The 27,298-nt window shown below is 35.8% G+C and overlaps 1 protein-coding gene across 1 annotated transcript in view; it reads right to left on the bottom strand.

The window, feature by feature from the left end:
• Positions 1-27,298, bottom strand: part of LOC134674080 (uncharacterized) — a 69,556-nt gene that overhangs the window by 11,704 nt on the left and 30,554 nt on the right. Inside the window, exons 3-5 of the mRNA XM_063532136.1 lie at positions 24,642-24,828; positions 11,943-12,042; positions 11,198-11,306 (exon numbers count right to left, since the gene is read on the bottom strand). Coding sequence (XP_063388206.1) covers positions 11,198-11,306; positions 11,943-12,042; positions 24,642-24,828 — 396 coding nt within the window. The remainder of the gene's footprint in view (positions 1-11,197; positions 11,307-11,942; positions 12,043-24,641; positions 24,829-27,298) is intronic.

Genomic DNA, 27,298 nt, shown 5'->3' with positions numbered 1-27,298 from the left:
CGGGGATTTCATATTTATTGCACTGGCCGAGTAAAAAAACACATTTTTAGTCGAAGCTAAAAATAAACGTGCGGGTGACTAAAAGTAAATGTTATTTTTTTATGGAATACTAATACATAAATACATACTTTAAAAGTCTGTTATTTATTTGATATAACCGGCATTACACCTCCCGGGAATAACTAATAGCCGTCTGTAAATTTTAATACCAAGAGTCGCTTGGAGGAAAAGGCTGATCACATATTCTACGAGTATTTGCGAGATTTTATTACCGACATTCTCCGCGTAATTTAATATTTCCCAGTTAAACATAGGAGAATAGATGCTGTAATAAAAGCGATATATTTATATGCTTAAAATGGCAAAGATCATAAAATACAAACTCGACACTGAAATGTGGAGCTTAAGTTCATAAACATTTGCTACAGACACAAATAGTTTTGGTGTTTTCTTGAGAGATATCTCTTAAGATTGTACAAATCATACCCTTGATGCTCTCTTTTCTTAAATGCCTAATAAGAAGAAACGCTGATATTTAGTAAGGATTTATATGTAAGTAGGTATATCTAGGTTAATAAACTCCCAAAGGAATGAGCCCGACTGACCGGCCGAACTATCAATCTTAATGGATCAAGCCTCAGAACGGTTGTCGACCTCACTCCGGACATGCTAATCTTTCCAGTGGTGCCTTTATAGAAAATTGAATATTTTATTCGCTTAAGTGACTGTCCAATGTAATTGTCAAATAATTAATTTCTAGATGTAATGGAAACATAATGGAAAGGAATAGAAAATTAGCCAAGAGCAAAATAAATCTCTGAATCGCTGATTGATGTTGATTTATTAAGTGAGGATTATGACATTATGAGTAGGTCACCTAACCCAAATATGCCCAAAACATGTTTTAGCTCTAAACCCCTTGAGGTTACAGGCTCAATCTGCTGCTAATTTTAATGAGTAGGAACGATTTTTATTAAATACAAATATATTCAATTACAGTTTAATCGTTCTAAAGGAAGTTGAATATGGAGAGGAAAATGAAAGGTTTCTTTATAATATATTAGGAGGCAAACTAGCAGACCATTCGCCTGATGGTAAGCGTTTACCATCACACACAGGTCCGGGATTTCTAAACAGATCACCATTTAAAATTTTTGAATTAAATTTATTTACGTCTAATCCACACTACGCTACTAAACTTAGCAAATCGGGTTCGTACGGTCAAGTGTAAAAATATGGTCGCACTTATCATACTCAAAAATATGTCCCATAGCTCTTATGTCAGTGAATTAAGAACTATAGAACATATTTTTGAGTAAGTTGTATGTACCCATATTTTTATACTTGACTGTACTCAGTTGGCAGCAAACATCCCTTGATGAATGAGGGGCGCGCAGCTAAAAATCACCGCCTTCCGTTTGATATAAAGCTTCGTTACTTTTGCAGCAGTAATGATACTAATGATGTCGTTTAGCGATCAAAGGTGCTGCCGCCCAGACTTCTTTGGTGCCTTAAAAGACATATCTGCTTGTTAAATTACCAGGCCTTGTAGGACTTATTTTTAGGGCTTAAAATTTATGGATGGAATGGAATTACATTTTTTAGGGCTAGGCGGCAACGCAACTCATATCTCTTTTTAATTTTGTTTTGATATACTTATTTATCAATTAGGTATTCATCTTTAATATCTTAGCTATCAAAGTCAACCGATATCAAATTAGATTTTTTAAAAGTACACCATGTAAGTGTCAATTCTATTTAAAGGTCTATTAATTAATTTCAAAGAGAACGTGACAAAACAAAGGCATCAATGGTTTTAGATACATTTTCCATCCTCCAATTTGTTTTCCTTCTTATTCCAGTTTCGTCGTTTCAAATTTATTAGATTCGACGGCTCGATTCGGGAAATGAATTAGAGATGCACTAGATATGATATAGTAAAGATATGTGACGTTCCACGGCAAAAGGTACCTTATGGCGGCTGGCGCCGCGATTCGGGAAATGACTTAGAGATTGACTAGATATGAAATAGTGAAGATATGTGACGTTCCACGGAAAAAGGTACCTTATGGCGGCCGGTGCTTACGTCGCAAAGCGCCGCAATAATATTGGAGCGGCGTTAATAATAGCGAAAGCGCCAACCCCCATAAAGTACCTTTACCCGTAGGACGTCACATATCTTTACTATATCGTATCTAGTTAATATCTAATTCACTTCCCGAATCGAGCCGTTAATATATTGAACGTATGAAATCCCTTTGTCAAAACACGGGGACAAAATGTTTCAGTCAAGTGACCTCGATAGCGCTTTATGAGCCACTCAATATTCCGTAAAGTTTATATCGACGAGGAAACTGCCTTGGATTCTGTTTGTGTTCTTGCATATTGGATGGAAACCCTTTCATTATAAGTTGTATCGGATAAAAGTTACTTATTTATTTAAACGTTGTTTGTTTATTCTTAGCTTTTGAACAATATGGAGAAATACAGCTACTAAATTTTACATCAATGATATGATACGAGCACGGAAGAATGAATGAGCGTGATATGAGATATGATTTTAACACGCTATAAGCGCAAACGTGGTGCATTGAAAGTTTTTTCAAGGTCATATATTTTCAATTTCCACCATATGGGTTGAGGGGACCCTAGCGACATCTACCGTAAGAACGTTACACTTCTTAAATGGCTACCGGAGTTCCAAGACATATTCGAATTTCACCACTTACGATGGGTTGGTCTCGGACTGTCTAGAACACAAAATGACTAGTGTAATATTTTGCCTATATCCCTTTTAGTCTATATCGCAAACGGTCTAGAACACAAAATGACTACAATTATTTAGACCTTTATTTACCTACATTTAGTCGGTTTATCTTTACGTTAGCGATGTCGACGGAGCCCCGCTACCGCGGGGCTCCTATTTCTGTGCGGTTTGGCCTTCGGCCATTAAAAAATAACTAACGAACCTAACCTACCTATATGTGGTCATTTTGTGTTCTAGACCGTTTACGATGTAGACTAAAAGAGATATAGGCAAAATATTACACTAGTCATTTTGTGTTCTAGACAGTCCGAGATCAAAGCGCACTACCCAAGCAAGCTATAATTATGTGGTTAAGCTTATAGCATCGTTCGCAGACGTTCCTGCTTGTTAAAAAAAAACCGGGCAAGTGCGAGTCGGACTCGCGCACGAAGGGTTCCGTACCATAATGAAAAAAAAAAACAAAAACAAAAAAAGCAAAAAAAAAACCGGGCAAGTGCGAGTCGGACTCGCGCACGAAGGGTTCCGTACAATGCAAAAAAAACAAAAACAAAAAAAAAACGGTCCCCCATCCAAGTACTGACCACTCCCGACGTTGCTTAACTTTGGTCAAAAATCACGTTTGTTGTATGGGAGCCCCATTTAAGAGGGCGTAGAGGAGGGTAAATTTTCAGATTCTGTCAAATTACCCCATTTCACGCACAAACGCAGCTCACGCACACTACCTCAATTTACTGGGACAGGTCAGTGACCCCTAATGTTTTTTTAAAGGTGCTGTTTCGAGTTTAGTGTTAACTACTGACCTCCTTTGAGGAATTAAAACTGTCAAACTTTCCTTTGTGAGAAGACAGAGAAAAAACACTTTTTATATATAGCTTTCCTTGTTTGTTCATGTCATGTCACAGGTATGTGACGTATTAGGTAATTATTTATTTTCGTTGTTGACTTTTGTATTAAGATAGGTACAAACGGCGACGCTCTTAACTGTCCATCGGTAGACCTTATGCCTTTTGTAATAAGGTTTACGAACTGTCAGTTAACAGTGTGGTGGTGTGCGATGGTAAGTATGCGGTTTGTAGACATAGACCAAATTAAAACTAGGAGTTTTATTATTAAAGATATAAGAAATCGTCTATTTTACCTACTCGAAGTGAACTACTTATATCTAAAATTATGAATGCAGGTACTACGCTTATACTTTTGTAAGCCAGTAAGTGATGCTTACTTAAAACTTATCGGGCAATCAAAAAACTCATAATTACCTATATTAAAATATTTAAATTTACTATTCCATCTCATACGTTCAATAAGGCCCGGGACCGGGCCTTGTCACCTGCACTGACAGAGGGCCTTTTTAGCCCCACATAATATTAAAGAACTGTGTCCCGGATAGTATGGGTTCTGGGCCATGACCATGACGCGTCCCGAAGTAACTTATACAGGGCGTAATCGTTAAGTGTAGCCAGGCTATAATTTCGTAAATATAACAGATATCAGAAAACTTCAAATTGTTATCGAAAGTGCGTTACCCAATGAGTAAAATTACATTAAGGGGTCATCCATTAATTACGTCACACGTTTGGGGGGGGGGGAGGGGGTCAAGAAAATGTGACATGTTGTGACATGGGGAGGGGGAGTCACAAACACTGTGACGTCACTTTAACTTCATCACTATTCATCAGTAACCGAAAATTAATTTATATTTTTTTATTCGCAGTACATTTAAATAATGAGGTTTTGGAAGTATGTAGGTAATTTTCGTTCCTAATTGGTTTTGTGTTATAAAATTATATATATTTATTTTACCAAAAATATTTTTTTTTTAAATAATGCCGAGTTAGTACTGCCCATTTCGTTGAAAACAAAATTACCTAAAATGTGACGTCACACCAGGTGGGGAGGGAGTTGCAAAATGTGACCAAGTGTGACAAGGAGGGGGGGAGGGGTCAAAAAACCTAGAAATTAATGTGACGTAATTAATGGATGATTCCTAATAACTTTTTTAAATAAAAGCAGAAATATCCCAAACATTAACGTCAAACCCTCCCATACATTTAGTACGACGACTCACCCCTCACTGTAATAAAATAATAAAACTACCGTTTATGAAATAATAAATCTATTATTTCATAAACGGTAGTTTTATTATTTTAATAATTAATCTATTATTTCATAAACGGTAGTTTTATTATTTTATTACAGTTTATCATCGCAAATAATGAATCTCAAGCAGTTTTATCTCTTACGACACCAACGTCCTTTGAAGGGTGAGTCGTCGTACTACATGTATGGGAGGGTTTGTGAGTTAATGTCTTAGAGTAGAGTTAATGTCTGGGATATTTCTGTTTTTATTTAAAAAAAGTTATTAATGTAATTTTACTCATTGGGTAACGCACTTTTGATATCAATTTGAAGTTTTCTGATATCTGTTATATTTACGGAATTATAGCCTGGCTACACTTAACGATTACACCCTGTATATCATTAGATAGTTCATAGCCTATATCTATCGAATATATCGTTCTTATGAGCGTATTTGGTGGGCATACCTTATAAGTTTCAGTACAGGAAAAAGTACATATGAGCTGTACTTTTAATTGTTAGTACAATCGGTATCAAATAGATAGTGACGGCCAAAGTGACCAAATATAGCTATAGGATCTAAATGTGAACGAATAGGGTTAGGTGAGGCATATAAGGCCCACCTTTATTTTAACTGAAATAGTTTTATAAATAATCAGGATATTATTACCAATTCAATTCAATATAGATTTCTCATTTGTTCATGTTTCTTCATATACCAAAATAGTTATAATAATATTCCGGCGCTTTTGAAAAATACACGTTTTATAAAAAAACCATACCATGTTGGTTCGGAGCCGGGCCTTGTTACTTGCACTGTCAGTGTCAGTGTCTGAGTCATAGTACAAGTTCAAGAATAACAGAGAATATTACCGGGCCTTATTACCTTTTATCATGAATTAATTTCATCTTTAATTTAAATGGTCTAGTAAAATAAGGCCTACATGAGTCATGGAAAAACAAATTGTATTTTATTTAGAAAGTACCTATATGTTGTTCATAATCTTCAGTAAGCTGACCTCTAAGAGTCTATCTATTATAATAATTAATGTAGATTGACAGTTTACTTGGCAAATTGTACTTTTACCTTTAGGTTTTATGTCGGAAATATCTCACCCAATTTGTAATTAATGATGTTACTGATTGTTAATCTTAAATATACCTACTTAATATTATGAAGGGCACTTATATTATTTTAGCGGACCGAACGGATGTATATTATTGTGGACCACTTTTTTATTTAAATAATTAAATTGTAATTCATTTCAAAAAAGGTTATTACAATTAGGGATATAAGTAGATACCTCACCTATCTTATTACAAAGCATTACAAAAATGTCCAAAGGCCAAAGCCACGCTGATAAGCCATAAGACCTTAAAACCTATAAACGACCTCATAAACATAAACGTTCACTGAAAAAAACCAAAGGCATTTGTCATAATTTTATTTCGTTACTGAGTTATCGTTTTGCACCGAATATCAATGAAATAAAAGCACAGTTGTTGTTTGATAGATACATTTATATAAACATCGTCACATGAAACCAATATAGGTACTCGTAAAACAGACCACTGCTGGTATTGGCTTTAAATATCGTTCTTTCAACTGATAATATAGCCACAAAAACTCGCTGAGACTGCAGGTCGAGTCTTGATTTCAATTTCTTGATGATATATCATTGAATTAACTTTCAGAGCTCGTGATAGCTCTTAGAATAGCAACAGAACTAGTTGAAACTAAGAATTTTATTGCTGAAATTATGTGAACAACATTGCTCCGTCTTCATAAATAAAATTTTAATAATTTATATTGCTTAGGCTAAAATGTGAAGAATTTTGTTGATAAATTGTTTATCTAGTATATTGACATTATGTCATATATGTTTTTAAAATGACGTAACATGAATACCAGCACAATGAAAATTTATTCCAATAAGAAATAACAAATCTTCAAACTTTTTTCATTTTAAGAGAATTAGGAAGAAGCTAATTACACTGATTTGGTTGTATTCATATATTTTATTAAATAATTTGTTATATTTTTTAAGTATTATGACTTGTGAATAAAAAGATGTCGAAATTTTTATGACTCTAGATCTCCGTGTGACGTTATTTATTTACCCTATTTATTTTGAACACAGTTTTTCACTGGTATCATCATTCGTATACGGATATGAATTTCAAACTGTCAAACTGGGAGATCCTGGTACGCGTCCGCTTTGAACCAAGCCCAGCGGGCATCTGATTGAAAGGAGAATTTGACAGATATGGCGGATGTATGGAAATTTTACGAAAGTTTACGTTTACGATTGAATTTCTCTGTAGCCTTTAAGAGGAAAAATAGGAAAAGCCTGATTCGTTGTAGTCCAGTTATCTGGCTTTCGAAATCACTCGATTTTATAGCATGCGCATCGATTTCTTTATACAAATTTTACTAAACGCTGACACTCGTTCATCTCGTTTTAGGTACAACTTTGCATAGGTGTATTTATTATATTGTAAAATATTTCAGATTTTCAAGGGTGATTCGTTGTAAACACACTCTTTGGGATAATAATGACATTTATTATAATTTTTTTTATCAAGAGATGTGAACGCTAGCGACTAAACGGTGACTGCCTTTTTCGCTGATTTTGCTCGATGCAGTCTTAAATCTTTATTTTATTCTGTTTTTAGTATTTGTTGTTATAGCGGCAACAGAAATACATAATCTGTGAAAATTTCAACTGTCTAGCTATCACGGTTCGTGAGATGCAGCCTGGTGACAGACGGACGGACGGACGGACGGACGGACGGACGGACGGACGGACGGACGGACAGCGAAGTCTTAGTAATAGGGTCCCGTTTTACCCTTTGGATACGGAACCCTAAAAACGGTCACCCATCCAAGCACTGACCCCTCCCGACGTTGCTTAACTTTGGTCAAAAATCACGTTTGTTGTATGGGAGCCCCATTTAAATCTTTATTTTATTCTGTTTTTAGTATTTGTTGTTATAGCGGCAACAGAAATACATCATCTGTGAAAATTTCGTCTAGCTATCACGGTTCGTGAGATACAGCCTGGTGACAGACGGACGAACGGACGGACGGACGGACGGACGGACAGCGAAGTCTTAGTAATAGGGTCCCGTTTTACCCTTTGGGTATGGAACCCTAATTAAACGAGGATATACTCGTCCTATGGGCGCCTACTCGTATGTAGCACGCGTAGCGCCTTCCACGAGCATGTAGCATCTACTATTCTACTCGCAATGAATATTAACCCGCACGTAGAAACTTACAGGTCAGGCCAACTCGAACGTGCACTGACATCAAACCGATATTAGATTGATATTGGAATATTTTCAGTTTCAAGTAGATGGTAGATACATTAAAAAGAAAAATAAACTAACTTATAGTTCGTTTTTTAGCATTAGAAAGAACTCCGCAGAAGCAAGCGTGCAGTTTTTATCAGGCTTGTTAATTGTTAATAATTATTGAATTATCTAATGTAGCATGGTCAACACATACTTTACTTCAAATTGTTACCGCTAAAAGTGCCAGATTTAGAACCACAAGCGAACTTCTGCGAAGTTCTTTTTAGTGCTAAAAAAAACGGACTATATCTATAAAATAAAACTAAAAAGTAATACTAAATAAAATTGAAATACGTGCCCAATTTCTTAATTGGGCCCCTTTGGAATGGTGCCGAGGACGAAATCATATCAGTTAGTCCCCATTCGAGCGTTCATTTCGATCAGACTTGTCCGAACAAGTATTATTTCCAACATCATTCTAATATCAGTTAGTCAATGCACGTTCGAATTGGCCTGTTAAACGAGAACCACTTATAATTATTCTCCTAACATAAAAAATGCCACCAAAACTCTTAATGACCGTAAAACTTCTGAAAATTAATTACGTGACTCCGGCTTTTTTAATTGTGACCGAATTTCTTAGAGTGAGTCTGTGGTCTCTTAATGAAATTATCCTTAATATAAACGAAATTAGATTGTGTATGTACTAATCCTTAGTTCCGCGGGGTGACATGGGTGTGCCGACGCAATTTGGTGGCGTTTTTGCGCCCAGACCCACACTGTATTAACTTTTGGATACTTCGGATTTATGACTTTTATGAGTTAAGGGATTATTACGGATTAGTGGTTTCCGATATAAAAAAGTTAGTCTGTTAGCGTCAATACAATTTAAAATTATGTTTATTAAAACGTAAACACTTTTAGCACAAACAGCATGTTTTTCTAATATAACCGCCAATTGAAACTAGGCATTGGTTTAAAAGTTTAATTACTAAACGATTTTAAACCCTGGCTATTTTATTAAGCAACCGAGATAAATGCTAAGATAAGACAGAGATTTTTCTATAAAATTGATATTACAATAGGTACATATAAGTACATATTTTAATCGGCGATATGGCCTTTCCGTGTGATCCGTTCAGTTCTATGACATGAAAATATAGGCGTGCAAAATAAAACGTTCATCAGATACCAATTATCGGAATGGTACTCCGCTCTACTGCAAATATCGATCAATACTTTCCCTGCACAAACAACGTTATACGATTTCCATCCCTGTCCATTCAGGATACAGTGCTCAGTTGCACGCAATGCAAAGGTGCAATGTTATCTAAAATCGGTATAGATAGATACAATTTGTTCTGGTGCTTGGTTCGCTTCGAATTGCATTCGATGCACGTACAATATGCATTTATGCTAGTCCGTAATGGATAAGTTTCGTAACTACATAACCGGCTGCAGGAATTTAGAAATGGAAATACTTCAGATTACCACAAAAAGCTACTGAAGAGTCTACTATTTCAAAATGAGAGGAGACAATGTGTCCAGCAGTGGGACATAATATACACTGTGTTTTTATTGAATTCCGTTAACTTCGGGGTATGGTTAAGAACGTTTAAGTGAACTAATTGGAATAGTTAATTTTCAAAAAAAAAATATTTTTTTGCTTTTTTTAAAGAAAAAATTAAGTATGTAGTAGGTGGTGATGATTAAATTGATGAAGACAAAGGATATGAAATACGAAAAGACGTTTTTATTTTGTTACATAATTGTATGCTGCGGTATAAATCATTATAGTATGTATTTGTGCTTAACTCAAAAAAAATATCACGTCACGGAAAAATTATTGGAGAAGACGATTATTAAAAAATCTTAGCGAGCATTTTAGTAAGTAAGTAATGACAAACTTTAGTAATCCATAGCAAGTAAGTATTATGTTGTAAAAATAATCAAGATGCACAATTATCAAGGTGATCGACAGAAACTAAAAAGACCTCCTCAACTACCAGTTGTGCGCTTATCCAACGCTTCTAATATACTGGAAGAATTATTCACAAGATGTTACTGTATAATTATTTTCCATCGTATTTTCACGGAACGTGTCTTGCTATCTCAGTCAGCCTCGGTACAAAAAGTACTAAGGTTGACTGAAATAGCATGACAAATATGAACGTTTCCGAAAAAATACAATGGAAAAACCATTATGAACATCAGTATTCTAGAACCAAGAAAAACACTGCGAGGATAAACGAGTATAACCAAACGCCCCTAGACAGAAAATCAAGCATTTTAATTATAACTCTTCAAGGCGCCGGCGGTAATTATAAATTACAGTGAAATTGGTTTTTCTAAGTACGCTGAGACTCGGTTTATTAATTTCTTAAGCGAACAGGTAATACTGGTTTAATGATGTTTCATTTATAACCCGGGATATTTAACCCGTTAATAAAGGAGGTAAATGGGCTTATGGGTAAGCTTTGTAGTTAGACTAATCGAGTTTAATTTTTCAGCCACGGGCTTATCTGTTGTTGTATTTCATTTAAGAATGAGCGAAAATTCAATGGAAAATATCATAAAAACATATATTTCAATGTTCACTCCCTTAGGATTTGAATTTTAAAAATCCTCTCTTCCTCGTAGCGCCTTTAAAGTATATATGTGTCAACTTCTTCCAACTACTTTCACCGGTTTAGATCAAGATTGTATCGTTTGTCAATATATAAATATTAGAAATGTTTATATATAGGTATGTTTACAGATGGCAACGTGTATTTTAGTTTAGTTTTGTGACAAAGAAACAGCAAGAAATGAGCATGCCATGAAATACCTAAGCATTGCATTATTCATCATGCATAATGATAAAGATAAATAGGAAAATTAAAAGAAAAAGCATTCATAATGGTAAAGATAAATTGTAAGCAAAAGCGCATTGCGGCGCATGCTACGCACGCAATATTGTGTCATGTGTGCCGATGTGGAAGTAGCGATGCTTCTTCATCGAAATTTTAAAACCGTGCGTAGCGCGGCCATTTCCTGAAGTGCGGTGCTGCTTACCCAGACTCGCGTCGTAAGTGTTCATATACTCAGACGTCATGAATTGGGAGACGAGTGCAGTCTTCCCGACGCCAGCGTCGCCGAGCAACACCACTCTGTATTTAGGTATCTGTAAACAATTTCAAAGTTAATAATGAGGCATTCACGCCTGCGGCTAAGCAGCGTTGTGGTAACAAACTTTGAAGAATGTAACGTATTTGTAGGTAGGCGGTAAATAAACGCGCTGCCAGCCTAACACAAAAGGGATACATAGCGTAAAGTAAATTCCTACGCTTTCTTGCGCGGGTGAACGACTGCACGAGTGCACGCCGCCGCCGGCGGGTACTTTCGTAACTAAAATCCATCGCATACGTCCGCGCCAGTTACTAGGTTATGTTTTCAATAAGCGTTCAACCCGCTCCCTGCACTCGCACTAAACAGCAGAGGCACTAAGGAGGCTTGTAATCCCAGAGTTATTACAAGCACTTTATACTCTTCTGTCTGCTATCAAGTTCAAAGACAATTGTGATCTCACCGCCACGCCAACCCAGTGAATCCTGGTCCATCTCCCTGAACTTAGTACTCTAGGGCTCATTTAGACGATGCGAGAGCATGCGAGTTTCGTTACATTGCGGTTTTTGATCAGTCGGTTGAATTGGACGTAACCAACAGCCCGCGATTTAACTAAAATTAGCCCTATGGATACGATATACTCGTACTATATGGAAGTAGGTACATCTGGAGTTAACTAATTGTTGTTGCTCACCGGATCTAATTCATCCTCGTCAGGGGTGTCGAGGCTGGCTGAGTCCACGGGCCGGTAGCCAGAGCAGCAGGAGCCGTCGAACGGGGACCGGTCCGAAGCCCTGAAGAATACCGGCCATATCAACAAATCGTATCAAGTATATATTAAGTATTAGATACTATGACGCTCCGCGATTGTTGCGCCATTTAGGGTCCTAGCTAAATTGGTTGTTCAATACTTATTCTATAGAAGTTCCAATTTAGCATGAAGCCTAAATGGCATAAAACAATCCCGTGTGATGACTGTACAATAGATGCTTTATCCGGCGCTTGTCAATCCGACACACCCAGGAATAATCTAGCAATTAGCAATCCGGCAATTTACACTGCCGAAAATCGAATTACAGAGTGGTTGCATTTGATATGTAGAATTTATTTTCTATAAAGCTTTAAATTTCACATAAAAAAACTTTCAACAATCTTGAAATTAGACTGTGGGTAATAACACTATATTCACGTTACACAAAAAGTTTCACAGGTTGAAAACTAGCATCCCATTACATGACAAGTTCACAATAATAGACAACAAGGCGATTGTGTCGTGCACTTTGATAATACGAACGCCACAAAAGGCACAAGGGGTCCGGACCCCGGAATTGACCCTTCCTGACTCTCTAAATGGGGATAATAATAGTAATCTTGAAGCGATTCAAAGGCAAAATGTGAATTCCGCAAAAGGTCAGATGCAGAACAATATTTGATCCCAATGGATTAATGTCAATGGTTAAGTTATGTATGGAAATCTTTATTATTAACATAAAGCTTCTTATGAATACCTACCAGTTTCATATAACTAAAACTTCTTTAAAACTTATGTACTTGACGCCCACTTACTATACTAGGTACTTGAAAACTTTGTAACATGCTTTTCAACTTGGAAAACTTTGATTTCGAAGAGGTTCTTTTCTTTTTAGGGTTTCGTATCCGAGCGGTAAGCACGGTACCCTAGACTCCTCTGTCCATCTGTCTGTCTGTCGCCAGGCTGTATCTCGTAAACCATGATAGCTAAACAGTTGAAATTAGAGACAGATCATGTATTTCATATTTAAATAATAAAGTGGTTCGAAAATATTTCGTTTCAGCTTTTGGACACCCGAGAAGGAAAAATATCGATATTCGAGACGCTGCTACCTACACTGTGTCTCTTGAGTAATTAATATTATAATATCGTTTAAATAGGTAAATATATTTCCGAACGTACCGACTGCCGCCTAGTGAGAGAATAATATTGAATTTAAGTCTTTGTTAAATTCTCAAGTGCCTCTCAATTTAAGGATAACTACGCTATCCTCGTGGAATGTAAATACCTACATTAAAATAACTACTTATAATTAATATTTTACTGCTTTCGCTGAAACGTTATACCTACAGGCTGGTATTTAATTCGAGGTATTCCTTCAATTATATTTAACAAAATTGTGTATAAGTATTTGTATAAATTTGTTTTTTTTTCGGACCTTTTCCTGTGTTTCTGTCTGTAATCAAATTTTGTAATTATAATTTGACCCATTTTCCAGTTATTAATAAAGCTGAAATTTAGCATACTTACGAGACATTTAATTCCGAGACAACGTTATTTATTTATTTATTTTATTTAAAATTTAAATCAGGCAACAAGGCCCATATTACAAATACCTTACAGACTAACATACATATATATATTATAAACTTAAAAACTAAACACTATTTATGCGACAAAACGGGGTGGTTATGTTAGGGTACCATCAAGATGGTCTAATGACGGAGACTGAAAGTCTTACAAAACAACGCAATACCACAAAGTGCGGACTAGTAAGACTTTTGATTACCGCTAAAGGAGTACAGTATACAATACTAAGTTTTAAGGTCACGTGACTAAGATGATGATGATGCCTATGTTAACAAAATGAATAATTTGCTCTTTGACAGGACCCGTTTGCTAAAGACAAAACTAATTTCAGTCCCCAATCTGAACGGAGAGTTCATCCCGTTTGTGGCGAGGATCCTGTCGGCCATCTTTGATTAACACACTGATGGAGACATCCCTTTTTGTCTCTGTTTCGTTGATTAAGCCACGGTGAAGATTAAACTAGTATGTGTAGTAAACTAATCTCATGCTTTAGGTACTTACTTATACAGGGTGCTTCCTGTAACAGGAGCAATAAATTAAACTAAAGGCTGTACTCCTCAAACTGACCAACATTTGTTCAGAAACTTTTAAAAATTACGAACCCTCTAGACTTCCTCTTTTCATACAAAATAAATATTGCCTTCAATGTACGCTGACATCAGTGTGTTTGACGTTACTTGTCACGCTTTTAACATAACAAAATTTGCAATACATTGCGTCTTAGAATAAACTTTAAAGTGTAATAAAAATCAAAAAATGAGTTATTTTCAAAAGTTGCTGGACAAATGTTGGTCAGTTTGAGGAGTACAGCCTACAGTTTAATTTATTGCTCCTGTTACAGAAAACACACTGTATACAGACTCCCCCGATGAGTGCAACTTTGAACTTCGAATTACAAACGTGCGATGAACGATTGTGGCTTCGAATATCCGATTGCCCGGACATCCAGTTCCCATATGTCCAATCCTCGAATGTCCAGTCACAATGGCATAATGTTTAATAGTTGACATTTAACAGTTTACAATATTATAACAATACCTATATGTAATTAAAGGCTTTGGTCTGTCATGCGCCTAATGGAAAACGATGGGCCACAATAAGAGGTTCACAAAATTTATAATTATAATGAAAGGATTTCTGGTGAAATTCTATTAAATAGGTATTATTCTTATGTGGCTGACTGTCTGTAATAAATAATTTCAGATTACTTAGTCTAATTTGTATATTCACTAATTTTATTTCATTATTAACATTTTAATCCCGGGCAAATCTCTGTTCGGTTAAGGCTCTATTAGTCAGGATTAAGGTCCTTACAAAGCCAGCCATTATAATATTCATCCCTATCGCACAATTTTCATAAAATGATTAAATATTCGGGTTAATATAATGGGGTACCTACGCTGTGACACTGACAACAATGAGTGAAAAATTTAATAAAAGTTATGAAGCGATTGTCCAGGTTATACATTTTTAGATCAGCATTGTATATTATTACAAGGAATTTTTTTTATATAATGGAATCCATAATAGTCTCCTACAGCACTACATCTCGAAATCGTATATTCTGTTATGTTCAAGGCTTTTAATGCACCATGTTTCAACGCCGTACAATTGCACGGACTATATAATCGTACTTTTGTTCTATTCAATTCTACATATACATAAATACTGCACTTATATGAAGTACTTTTAGTAAACAATAACTAAAAGGCACATTGATCTGCCACAATCAATGATAATTAAGCCTTTCGCAGGGCGCTCCGTAATGGTTATCGATTTATATGAGTAATGGGCAATGCCACAGGTATTGGCAAGCTTAGGATACAGAGCCGTTCCACTAACAACGAACCATGATTCATTTGGCATGAATAAATATTCTGTCCATTAATGTACATTCATACATATGCATTCATAGCGTGTACTAGGATTAATTTAAGTACTCCTATCCTGCCCCTATCTATCTCTACGTGCTTAGGTGAGAGGGAGACGTATCGTCAAAGTATTTCGACAAAAAGTAATCGCTTTCCTCGACTATTTATAAGCCCCGAAGCAAAAAGAGGGGTGTTGTAAGATTGACACTAATGTCTGTCTATCTGTCTATGGCATCGTAGCTCTCCAACGAATGGGCTGACTTCGGTGCGGTTATTTACGTGAAGCGAATTTCCTTGCGGTGGTTCTTAGCTAAGATTGATAAAAACCGATCAAGCAGTTTGAAAAGTATCAATCATTCCCAAAATGATTCAGGGCATGTTTGCGAAAAAATGCCTTACAGGATTTTGGATTTAGAAGGTTTTTAAAAAAAAATTAATTGTTATTGGCTTTTCAGGCTTACGATAATGTTACTGACAATGTAAAATTAACAACAATCAGTAAATCAATCCAGCATGCACAAATTAGATGTGAGATGAAACTTGACAATGTTCAGACGAGAGTTTTAAATAGGTAGATAATGAAATGTAATAACAATTTCCTAAATAGAATACCTACTTATTATTTTACTTGATATAATAAATTTTGCACCATTGAATGGTTCTATTAAAACCTTATACAAAACCTTTAACATCAAGTCGTCTAGTCTCTGATTTATCTAAAACCGCACTGAGATCGATTCATTATTTGAGAACTTATGACTTTATGATACTACATTCAAACATATTAAACTTATAATTCAAACGCTATTAAATTTTCCCCTTGGGTCGGGTATTAAACATTCCGCTGAATTTTATTTATGTCATATCTTATTTACCTACATATCAAATAATAAAAGTATATATTGATCGAAACCCATGTAAGTAGGTCTACTGCAGTTTTCACATACAGTTTTTTGCAAACTGTGTGAAAAACCCCAGAGTCCGTTCCTGGCATCATTAGTAATAATTAATTCAGTCGCGCTCATTACTGCTCCGTTACGTTATGCGTCATATTATTGTAACGCAATTAAACTGTCATTAGTGGCGTCACGAAATGACCGCAGGCCCCAATTTCACCACGGTGACAGGTGCGACAATTGTAAAACATCATTGTTGCTGACGTCACAGGCATCCATGGGCTACGGATACCGCTTACCATCGGGCGGGCCGTATTCCTGTTTGCCACCATCATTGTATTATTTAAAAAAGCTTCATTATATCGGACAAAAACAGATATTTCTCTTGCTAAGTTTATGACAATTGTCACAAGAAACACGACAATTGTCACGAAATTCCGACATATAACTAATTTCCTGTCAAGATTCACCGACAATTCTACAAATATGTCGACTAGAAAAAATAATTCTTGTTTCACAACATAATTGTAATACATACAATTGTAGCAAAATGCCTGTCATGTTTGTAAGTATTTCTATAGAAAATATTTTATAAAATTGTAATATGTCACCTGTCGCTTGACAATTGTCGCTCGACATATGTCACTGACAATTGTAGCCGTGGTGAAATTGTGGCCTGGTCTGCAGGTAATGGGCTGTCATAATTATATAGAGCAAATAAAATAATTGGTGGTTTTCTGTTTCTCTGACTGACGTATATGTAGATGTGCGTGTAGCTGAAAAGTTATTTAGTTTTTGATTATTTTATTTTCTGGTATACTAAATTAGTAGTTTTTCGTAGAGGTATTTTAAGGGTTCCGTACCCAAAGGGTAAAAATGGGACCCTATTACTAAGACTCTGCTGTCTGTGCGTCCATCTGTCTATCACCAGGCTGTATCTTATGAACCGTGATAGCTAGGCAGTTGACGTTTTCACAGATGATGTATTTTCGTTGCTGCTAAAACAACAAATACTAAAAACGGAATATCTATATATATAAACGTGAAAGACCTGACTAACTGACTGACTGACTTAAATCAACGCACAGCCCAAACCGCTGGGACTAGAAAGTCCAAATTTTGCAACTAGATTCCTTATAAGGTCTGGACCCCTAGACCTTATACTAAGAAAGGATTTTTCAAAATTCATCCCCTAAGGGGGTTAAAAAGGGGCTGAAAGTTTGTATGGGGTTAAAGTTTTCTTTTAAGCTAGGAATTTGAATCTTCGTAAAAAGATATATAATTAAAATACAAGAAAACTAATTTCAGCGTTTTTGAAAATTCATCCCCTAAGGTGGTGAATAAGGGGTTGAAAGTTTGTATGGATATCAAAATTTTTTTCGAGTGGTGGACTTGAGTCTTTGTATTTAGGGATATTATTAGAAGACAGGAAAAGTAATTTCAGCGTTTTGTAAAATTCATCCCCTAACAGGGTTAAATAGGGGTTGAAAATTTTAATCCATTACAAATGCTTTGAAACTTCTTAGAAAGGCATAATAGCCGATTACAAAAAAAAGTAATATCAGCGTTTTGTAAAATTCATCTCCTAACAAGGTTAAAAAGGGGTTGAAAGTTTGATTCCAATACAAATGGTTTTGAAACTTCTTAGAAAGACATAATAGCCGATTACAAAAAAAAAGTAATTGCAACGTTTTTGGAAATTCAACCCCTACGGGGGTTAAAAAGGGGATGAAAGTTCGTCTGAGGGTGCAAATTTTATTTTAAGCAAGGAACTTGAAACTTTGTAAAAACTTTTTAAATTAAAATACAAGAAAACTAATTTCAGCGTTTTTGAAAATTCATCCCCTAAGGTGGTGAAAAAGGGGTTGAAATTTTGTATAGATATCAAACATTTTTTCGAGCGCGGGACTTGAATCTTTGTATTTGGGGATACTATTAAAAGACAATAAAAGTAATTTCAGCGTTTTGTAAAATTAATCCAACAGGGTTAAAATGGGTTTCAAAGTTTGAATCCATTACTAATGCTTTGAAAATTCTTAGAAAGGCATAATAGCCGATTACAAAAAAAAAGTAATAGCAACGTTCTTGGAAATTTAACCCCTAAGGGGGTTAAAAAGGGGATGAAAGTTCGTCTTCAGGTGCAAATATTATTTGAAGCTAGGAACTTGAAACTTTGTAAAAAGGTATTAAATTAAAATACAAGAAAACTAATTTCAGCGTTTTTGAAAATTCTTCCCCTATGGTGGTGAAAACGGGGTTGAAAGTTTGTATGGATGTCATACATTTTTCGAGCGCGGGAGTTGAGTCTTTGTATTTGGGGATATTATTAGAAGACAATAAAAGTGATTTCAGCGATTTGTAAAATTCATCCCCTAACAGGGTTAAAATGGGGTTCAAAGTTTGAATCCATTACTAATGCTTTGAAACTTCTTAGAAAGACATAAAAGCCGATTACAAAAAAAAAGTAAGTGCAACGTTTTTTGGAAATTCAACCCCTAAAGGGGTTAAAAAGGAAATGAAAGTTCGTCTTGGGGTGTAAATTTAATTTACAGCTAGGAACTTGAACTATTTGCAAATAGACTAGACATAAAAATTCAAAATCGCTCTCCTTCTTGATTCGACTGGCAAATCATATTACTTTTTGGCAACCGGGTTTTTTATCCTAATTAGACCCCGCTGAATCCGAATTTGCCGGTTGCTTGATCGAAATCTTGACCGGAAGTGAGATATTTGACATTAAAGGTCCCTTTTTTTAGTTTTTCGTAAATAACTCTTAAACGGAGGCGCATAGCAAAAAATGTTCTATTACATAAGTAATCTGCATAAAATTGCCTACAAGAAAGATTCAGTACAATTTTTCGCTAGGATCAATATTCAAAGAGATATTAACGCGGGAAATTTAATTATAATCACTTCTAAGGTCCCTTTTTTTAGCTTTTCGTAAATAACTCATAAACGGTGGCCAATATCAAAAAATGTTGTTAAACTCGTGAACGGTGTCCCATAACAAAATAGGTTTTTAAAAATAAATTATCTACATAAAATTTCCTTCAAAAAATATCTAGAACACTTTTCTCTAGGATCAATATTTCAAGGGATATTAAAGGAAGAAAGTTAATTACAATCAGTTCACAGGTCACTTGTTATTAGTTTTTCGTAAATAACTCGTAAACGGTGGCTCTTTGCAAAATAATATTCTACATAAATATTAAACATAAAATTGTCCACAAAAAAGGTTCTGTACACTTTTTCTCTACGTTCAATATTTAAAGAGGTATTAAAGGGTGTAAGTTAATTATAATCAATTTCCAGGTCCATATTTTTAGGTTTTCGTAAATGACTCGTAAAATAAGGCTCATAGCAAAATAAGTCTTAATGTTCTTGTAAATAAAAAATCGGCATAAAATTTTCTATGAAAACATAATGAACACTTTTCTCTGGGATAAATATTTGAAACGATATTAAAGAAAGAAAGTTCATTACGATCAATTCACATGCCACTTCTTTTTAGTTTTTAGGGTTCCGTACCTCAAAAGGAAAAAACCGGCCAAGCGCGAGTCGGACTCGCGTTGCAAGGGTTCCGTACATTACCCAAATTTTAAATATGTGAAACGCGAGTGAATTGCCATTAAAAAACCCGTAGGGGTCGGTTCAAAAACTAAGTAATGTGCGACTCGCGCTTGACTGCATATTTCTAATAGGTTTTCCTGCCATCTATAGGTAAACCCAGTAGTTTCGGAGATAAAGCCGGAGATAAAGCCCCCCTCCCCCCCCCCCCATAGCCAAACAATGACCATTCCCCCCCCCCCATTTATCCGTTTACGAGTCATTTAGGAAAACCTGAAAATAGGGACTTGGAAATTAATTATTATTGAACTTACCCCTTTAATACCTCTTTAAATATTGATCGTAGCGAAAAAGTGTACAGAACCTTTTTTGTGGACAATTTTATGTTTAGTATTTATGTAGAATATTATTTTGCAAAGAGCCACCGTTTACGAGTTATTTACGAAAAACTAATAACAAGTGACATGTGAAATGATTGTAATTAACTTTCTTCCTTTAATATCCCTTGAAATATTGATCCGAGAGAAAAGTGTTCAATATGTTTTTTGGAGGAAATTTTATGTAAATAATTTATTCTTAAAAACCTATTTTGCTATGGGACACCGTTTACGAGTTATTTACAAATAACTAAAAAGGGACTTCAAAATTATTTATAATTAACTTACCCGCTGCTTTGTCTTTTTAAATATTGATCCTAGCGAAAAGTGTTCCACATGTTTCTTGTAGGAAATTTTATGTTTATTATTTAGGTATAAGATTTTTTTTGCTATGAGTCATACTTTTCAAATTATTAACGAATAAATAAAAACAAGGAAACTTAGAATTCATTATACTAGAACTTTCCCTCTTTATTATCTTTTTAAATATTGATCCCTGCGAAAAGTGTACTGAATATGTTTTGCTCAAAATTTTATGTAGATTATTATCGTTTAACAAATTTTTTTGATATTGGCCACCGTTTATGAGTTATTTACGAAAAACTAAAAAAAGGGACCTTAGAAGTGATTATAATTAAATTTCCCGCGCTAATATCTCTTTGAATATTGATCCTAGCGAAAAATTGTACTGAATCTTTCTTGTAGGCAATTTTATGCAGATTACTTATGTAATAGAACATTTTTTGCTATGCGCCTCCGTTTAAGAGTTATTTACGAAAAACTAAAAAAAGGGACCTTTAATGTCAAATATCTCACTTCCGGTCAAGATTTCGATCGAGCAACCGGCAAATTCGGATTCAGCAGGGTCTAATTAGGTTAAAAAACCCGGTTGCCAAAAAGTAATATGCTTTGCCAGTCGAAATCGTTTTGATGAAAAATATGACCAGTCTAAAAAAAGGTAGGTATTAAATTAAAAAACATAAAAACTAATTCAAGCATTTTTGAAAATCATCCCCCAAGGTGGTGAGAAAGGGGTTGAAAGTTTGTATGAAGATCAGATATTTTGTGAGTGCGGAACTTGAATCTTTGTATAAGGGCATAGGCACCTATTATGAGAATACAAGAAAAGTAATTTCAGCAACCATCATCAAAATTCACTTGACTTAAAACTTCATACAACTTGGTAAAAAAGAAAGTACTTAATTTCAACATTGCTTGGATATGAAAATTATAGTACTAAAGATGTAAAATGTTGAAGATAAGATTCCACGCGGACGAAGTCGCGGGCAACAGCTAGTAATAAATATTTAAGTAGGGCTCCCGTACAACAAACGTGATTTTTTTGCCGTTTTTTGCGTAATGGTACGGAACCCTTCGTGCGCTAGTCCGACTCGCACTTGGCCGGTTTTTTAATATTATGGTGACCAAAGTTAGTTTCCAAAATCGAGTATGCTGTTATGACTGGCGTACAGTAGACGTCAAAGATATAATATGTTTTCATTTTTCGACAATAAATTAACTATGAATGTAATAGTTCCCAGTTCTTTAAATTCAGTTTAAGTGAAAAGTAACTTAAATATATCTAAATATGTATGTGTACTTTTGTATGATTATTTATGTACCCTGTATATTCTTAATAAAATTGGTTTAAGTGAAATGAAATAAATAAATCCTGTTTCTAAGATTTTGTGAATACATTCATTTATTCATTCAAATTAAATTTCAAAAAGCTTATTATGTAATGAAATAAAATTGTGAAATTTTCCTCACTCACTCGGTTGTTATTAATTCTTTAATGTGCTTCGTTAAATCTACACGGCTTGAGATTCAGATTCGTTTATGAAAATGATATAAATATGATGTTTTTTATTGTAACTGAGCCTATTATAACTTTGGAAACTTCTCAATAATAAAAGTAGATTTAGGGTTTCACGCTGAAGGTTTATAATCGAAGTAAGCAATTTCAGTATTAATGATTACATTATGATGTGTTTTGAAATGATTTTGTCAACCAAGCTTTAATTGCCAAGTTCACCAGTTATTTTCAAGGCCACTTGTATTTTAACATAAACATTTATTGACATAACGATCCCTAGCGGCTTTCATATTCATTTCATCCCACCATTAGTATAAGTATAACGGAACCGAACCGAATAGAACTCATTATTACATACCGAAACTAGTGGAATAAATGTAACCTTCTGAACGCTCAAGCATATCTGTTGTTAACCTGGAAACAATCGCGAGAAGTCGGCCAGTTTAAGTGAAAAATGTCACCGTGAAACTATTTATCATTAAACTTAATAGATAGCACATTTGACATGACACCTTAATGGAAAATTTGTACCGTATAAAAATGTATTAACAGAAATACCCACAGCCCCACCTTTGTCGCGAACTTGGACAAAAAGTCATATTTACATACAGACTCAGCCGAATAGTGTTCTTTTATTAAAACCCAACACCAACTGACGTTGACTGATTGTCCCGAAATGAAATAAACTTTCTCTCCATTCCTGAATTCGTAAACAACTTCAGGTCGGTTAGAGATCACTCGGCTGTCGACCATTGGGATGGTGAATAAAATATTATAATAAAACAAAACGTTTCACTTTAATGGGTCTTTTTAGTCGCATCGATTTTTAAGAGATTAGATTTTCTCTGTATTCATTAAATACTTTTAGTGTGCCCGCATATATGTGACACGGCGGAATATATAATTAATTATTAATTATATTAGAATAAATGTCTTTGAAAAAGAACAACAAAGGAATCGCCTTAATTAAGTGCCCCAGTATAACTTTTGAGTAGCTACGCGTAACGATATTCAGAATAAGTATTCCACAAAGAGCTCGTAACGACAAAATTACGTTTTGCCTCAATGACCTATCCGCAAACGACCACGCCGATCTGTAGTCAAAAATCAACATGACACAGCATATTAAAATATTGATACTTTAGCACTTTGTGATAAAGCTGATTTTCGCTTGGCTACGGTGACTAGCTGTGGGTAATGTAAACCCGGAGACATTTTCCTTTGAGGTGCGACTAACGGCTTCATTCATCTTGTGGTATGTGGGTCAGAAGGCGGCACGCGAAACGGACATCGCTCACAAATCTGCCCTAATCTGATTAGTTGACTGTGCTGTGTCAGATTATTGTGTAATGAATAATGATAGTGTCCGCTCTGTTTATGTGTATTAGGATAATCTCATGTTGATGTGGTCCAAAATATTACCCAGACTTCGCTCCAGGCAACAATGCAGATGGCCGAAGATCGAGAGGCCTGGAGAGCAATGGTAGGAAGAATAACCCAAAGGAGTCACGTCACGTCCCTCAGACATGAAGTCACGACCACGAAGAGAAGAGACATGTTGGGTACCTAATTCCAGGAACGTAATGAATGTACGAGTACTCAGAGCGATTGATGCCCCAATAGTATTTTACAAGGATTCAATATAGTTTGTTTGAATAAAGAGTTTCGATCTTCGGTCTTTGTTATTACTATTAGCTTGATGGTACAACCAAATCTATACTGTACATATAATCTGTACAGGCCGCGTAGCCAAGATGCCGATCGCTTACGCTCCGTAGCGATCGAAACGCAACTGTCACTGTCGCACTAATATGGAAGAGTGATAGAGAGACATAATGGTTTTCGTTGTCGAAGCAATAGCGATTGTAACCTTGGCTAGGCCGGCTGTACGGTACGGTAATATTATGGTACCGTTGATCTGATCTGATGATGGTTATATGAACTCTGTGTTAATGATAAAACAACGTAACCTAATTGTGTTAGGGTTTGTTATAATGAATAGTTGCCTGTTGAAAGAAAACTACTGTCAGCGATAAAATTGCTAGTACGAAAAATGATTTTTAAAAACTTATTCATAATGCACTTGCCTGCTGTTGGTGGAGTTGACAGAGGTGTTGGAGCGCGACCGGCGGTTGCAGATGGAGTCGCCGCAGTTGACGACGCCGCCCTTGGTGGTGATGGAATATGTGCGCAGCCGGTACAGGTCGTCCGAGATGCGGGTTGTAGCACTTGCCTGCTGTTGGTGGAGTTGACAGAGGTGTTGGAGCGCGACCGGCGGTTGCAGATGGAGTCGCCGCAGTTGACGACGCCGCCCTTGGTGGTGATGGAATATGTGCGCAGCCGGTACAGGTCGTCCGAGATGTGGGTTGTAGCACTTGCCTGCTGTTGGTGGAGTTGACAGAGGTGTTGGAGCGCGACCGGCGGTTGCAGATGGAGTCGCCGCAGTTGACGACGCCGCCCTTGGTGGTGATTGAGAAGGTGCGCAGCCGGTACAGGTCGTCCGAGATGCGGGTTGTAGCACTTGCCTGCTGTTGGTGGAGTTGACGGAGGTGTTGGAGCGCGACCGGCGGTTGCAGATGGAGTCGCCGCAGTTGACGACGCCGCCCTTGGTGGTGATGGAGAAGGTGCGCAGCCGGTACAGGTCGTCCGAGATGCGAGGGTTATACGGCTTCTCGGGCAGCGAGCACACGCGCGGCCGGGAGTGTTCCACCACTGGACAAAAAGGGGAAGAGGACGTTAGAGGATTGTGGCCTTTCGGGAAATGTTTGTAAGCCCTTAAAAGATAGCCCATTGGGGAAGTGGCCGTTCATAATAATACTTGGCCTTAGAATAAATGTGGCCGTAAAGTGTCATTTTATGGAACTTGCTAACTAGGGGTTGTGCACAAATCACGCGAGGTGTTTTCGGCTACTTTTTGACCCCCCCTCCCCCTTGGTGATATTTGGTGAGGTTTTTGGCTACCCCCCTCCCCCCACACAACCTCACGTGTATTTTTTTGATTTTTTTCATTACGATACGATACGATCATTTATTGATAAAAAATATTTTTACATGTCATTATATCTTAATCACCTACCATTCGACCTTTTATCATTCGACCTAATTTTAAGATAAATAGTATTGTATATAGAAAATCTTGTTTATTTTTCTATTTTCGTTAAATAGACTGGCTATTTTGAAGTGCAGAGTGAGAAACCGAAAAAAACCGACCGAGAAAAAAATATCTACTCATGTGGTAGGTTTTTTTCTTAGTTTCGTTCACTGTAGAAAAATACACGTGAGGTTTCCTTATACCCCCCCTCCCCCAACGTGATCTATCGTGATTTTTTCGTGACCCTCCCTCCCCCCATCGAACCTCGCGTGATTTGTGCACAAGCCCCTATGTAAACAAACCGCCATATTGAAACTGTCAAAAAATATGAATTTACTAGTGACGTTTGTTAGCAAACAAGTTCTATAGAATGACACTTTAAGTGACCGGATGCGACAAAAGCTCTTAGTACAAAATGTAAATTATTTACTTAACACTCATGCTCACTGCACACCCTGGGTTAATTGATGAGTTAAGTTAATTAAGACGTTATAATTTAATTTGCAAAATCTATAAGCTTTTATTCTGGCGCAGGAAACTACGAAATCTCACAAAATTAGAAAATTGCTCATATTGAGAGTAACGGATAAGTAGTTAAAAAAGTTCCCGCATTAGGTTCGGGAAGTTCGTTAAATGATGAGAAAAGTTGCCGCCGCCAGTGTTATGAAGCTACCAATTTAATGGTCTTTTCTAACAACTTTTCGTATCTATGCTAAATCATTCCAATCAAGTCAAAGAATATACATAATTATAGAAACATTAAATTGGTTTAAACTCGATTAAAATATCGATTAGGAGTGCTTCGATAGGAATCTCTATAGTTAAATCATTGACACTGTATGTAGTCGACTATTTATATTTTAAATTCCAGTATACAGTGAGTAAATCTAATACGGGCGAATCTCTTAACGGTGGTTAGTATAGGACAAAGTAAAGGTAATTAGATAACATTTACTTAAAGTTGCAACAATAATTTTGTCCATACAAAATAATTCAGCCCGCAATGTAATGCAAACACACTCACGTTAAACGCTCGTTGACAGTTACTTTCAAAAACTCCTATTGCGTATGTAATGTCATTAACTGTCATGAGTGGGTAAATAATAAATAAGTATGATGTTTTTTATCTGACGAAATTACTACCTAGTTTAAAATCAAATTACATGAAAAAATCTTATTAAAGCAATCATTTATTTTAATAACGACCTATTGAAATTACAACTGAAATGTACTGAAGTTGCTGAAATACTTACCTAAAGAAAACCAACTAAAAAAGAAAACTAAAAAACACAATTTACAACAATACAAATTCTGAGAAACCTGAGTTTAGTTTTGCCCCCTCCACCCTTCCAGTTACGGGCAATCCTTCGCGAGCTCGCTGTATCCCGTTTACAATTACTCGAGCGTTTCTTGGTACAACCCGATGAGGGAATCGCTCTCTGTACACAGCTAGCGCTCGATGACCATTTTGTAGTGTTTCACCGTAAATTAAAATCATGTCCATTAATTCAGGAGCAGTAAAAGTTGTTAAACGAGGCATTTTTGTAACATACGATTACTTTTGAATCGAACGACTGACATTGTCAAATCAGAGTTGAAATAAAATAAGAAACTTGCAATTCCACCAAAGAGTTTGCCACGTTTTCACACAATGTACCAACCAAGTTGTGTGGTGTTTAGACGGTTTAGTTAATTCTCGAAATAATTTTGGTAATAACTGTACAACTATTAGGCGGGCCGTATGCTTATTTTCCGCCATCCTGGTATAAAAAAACAGGCAAATTAAATACGAAATGAATACACAATAATCACTTATGAGATACTGATATTAGATGAATTTTCAAAAAGGGTATGCTATCAAAGGTGCTTGTCTATTGCTCAGATTAGAAATAATCACGTCAAGTGCTGTCATCGTGACTGATTAAAATGAAGTCAGTTTCTTGTTGATAAACATGATAAATAAATAAGATTTAATATCTTTTAACACGCCTAGTGGTACTTTTATCTACCAAAATAACTACAAAACATTAAAAGCAGTGTAATGCTAACATGTATTGTGAATGTTCCTCCAGATAGGTAAGTTTGTAAATG

Source organism: Cydia fagiglandana, chromosome 19 (assembly GCF_963556715.1).
Source record: "Cydia fagiglandana chromosome 19, ilCydFagi1.1, whole genome shotgun sequence".
In the NCBI taxonomy this organism is placed as follows: Eukaryota; Metazoa; Arthropoda; class Insecta; order Lepidoptera; family Tortricidae; genus Cydia; species Cydia fagiglandana.
Note: the sequence above shows the minus strand (reverse complement) of the source record. Positions and strands in the feature narration are given on the sequence as shown.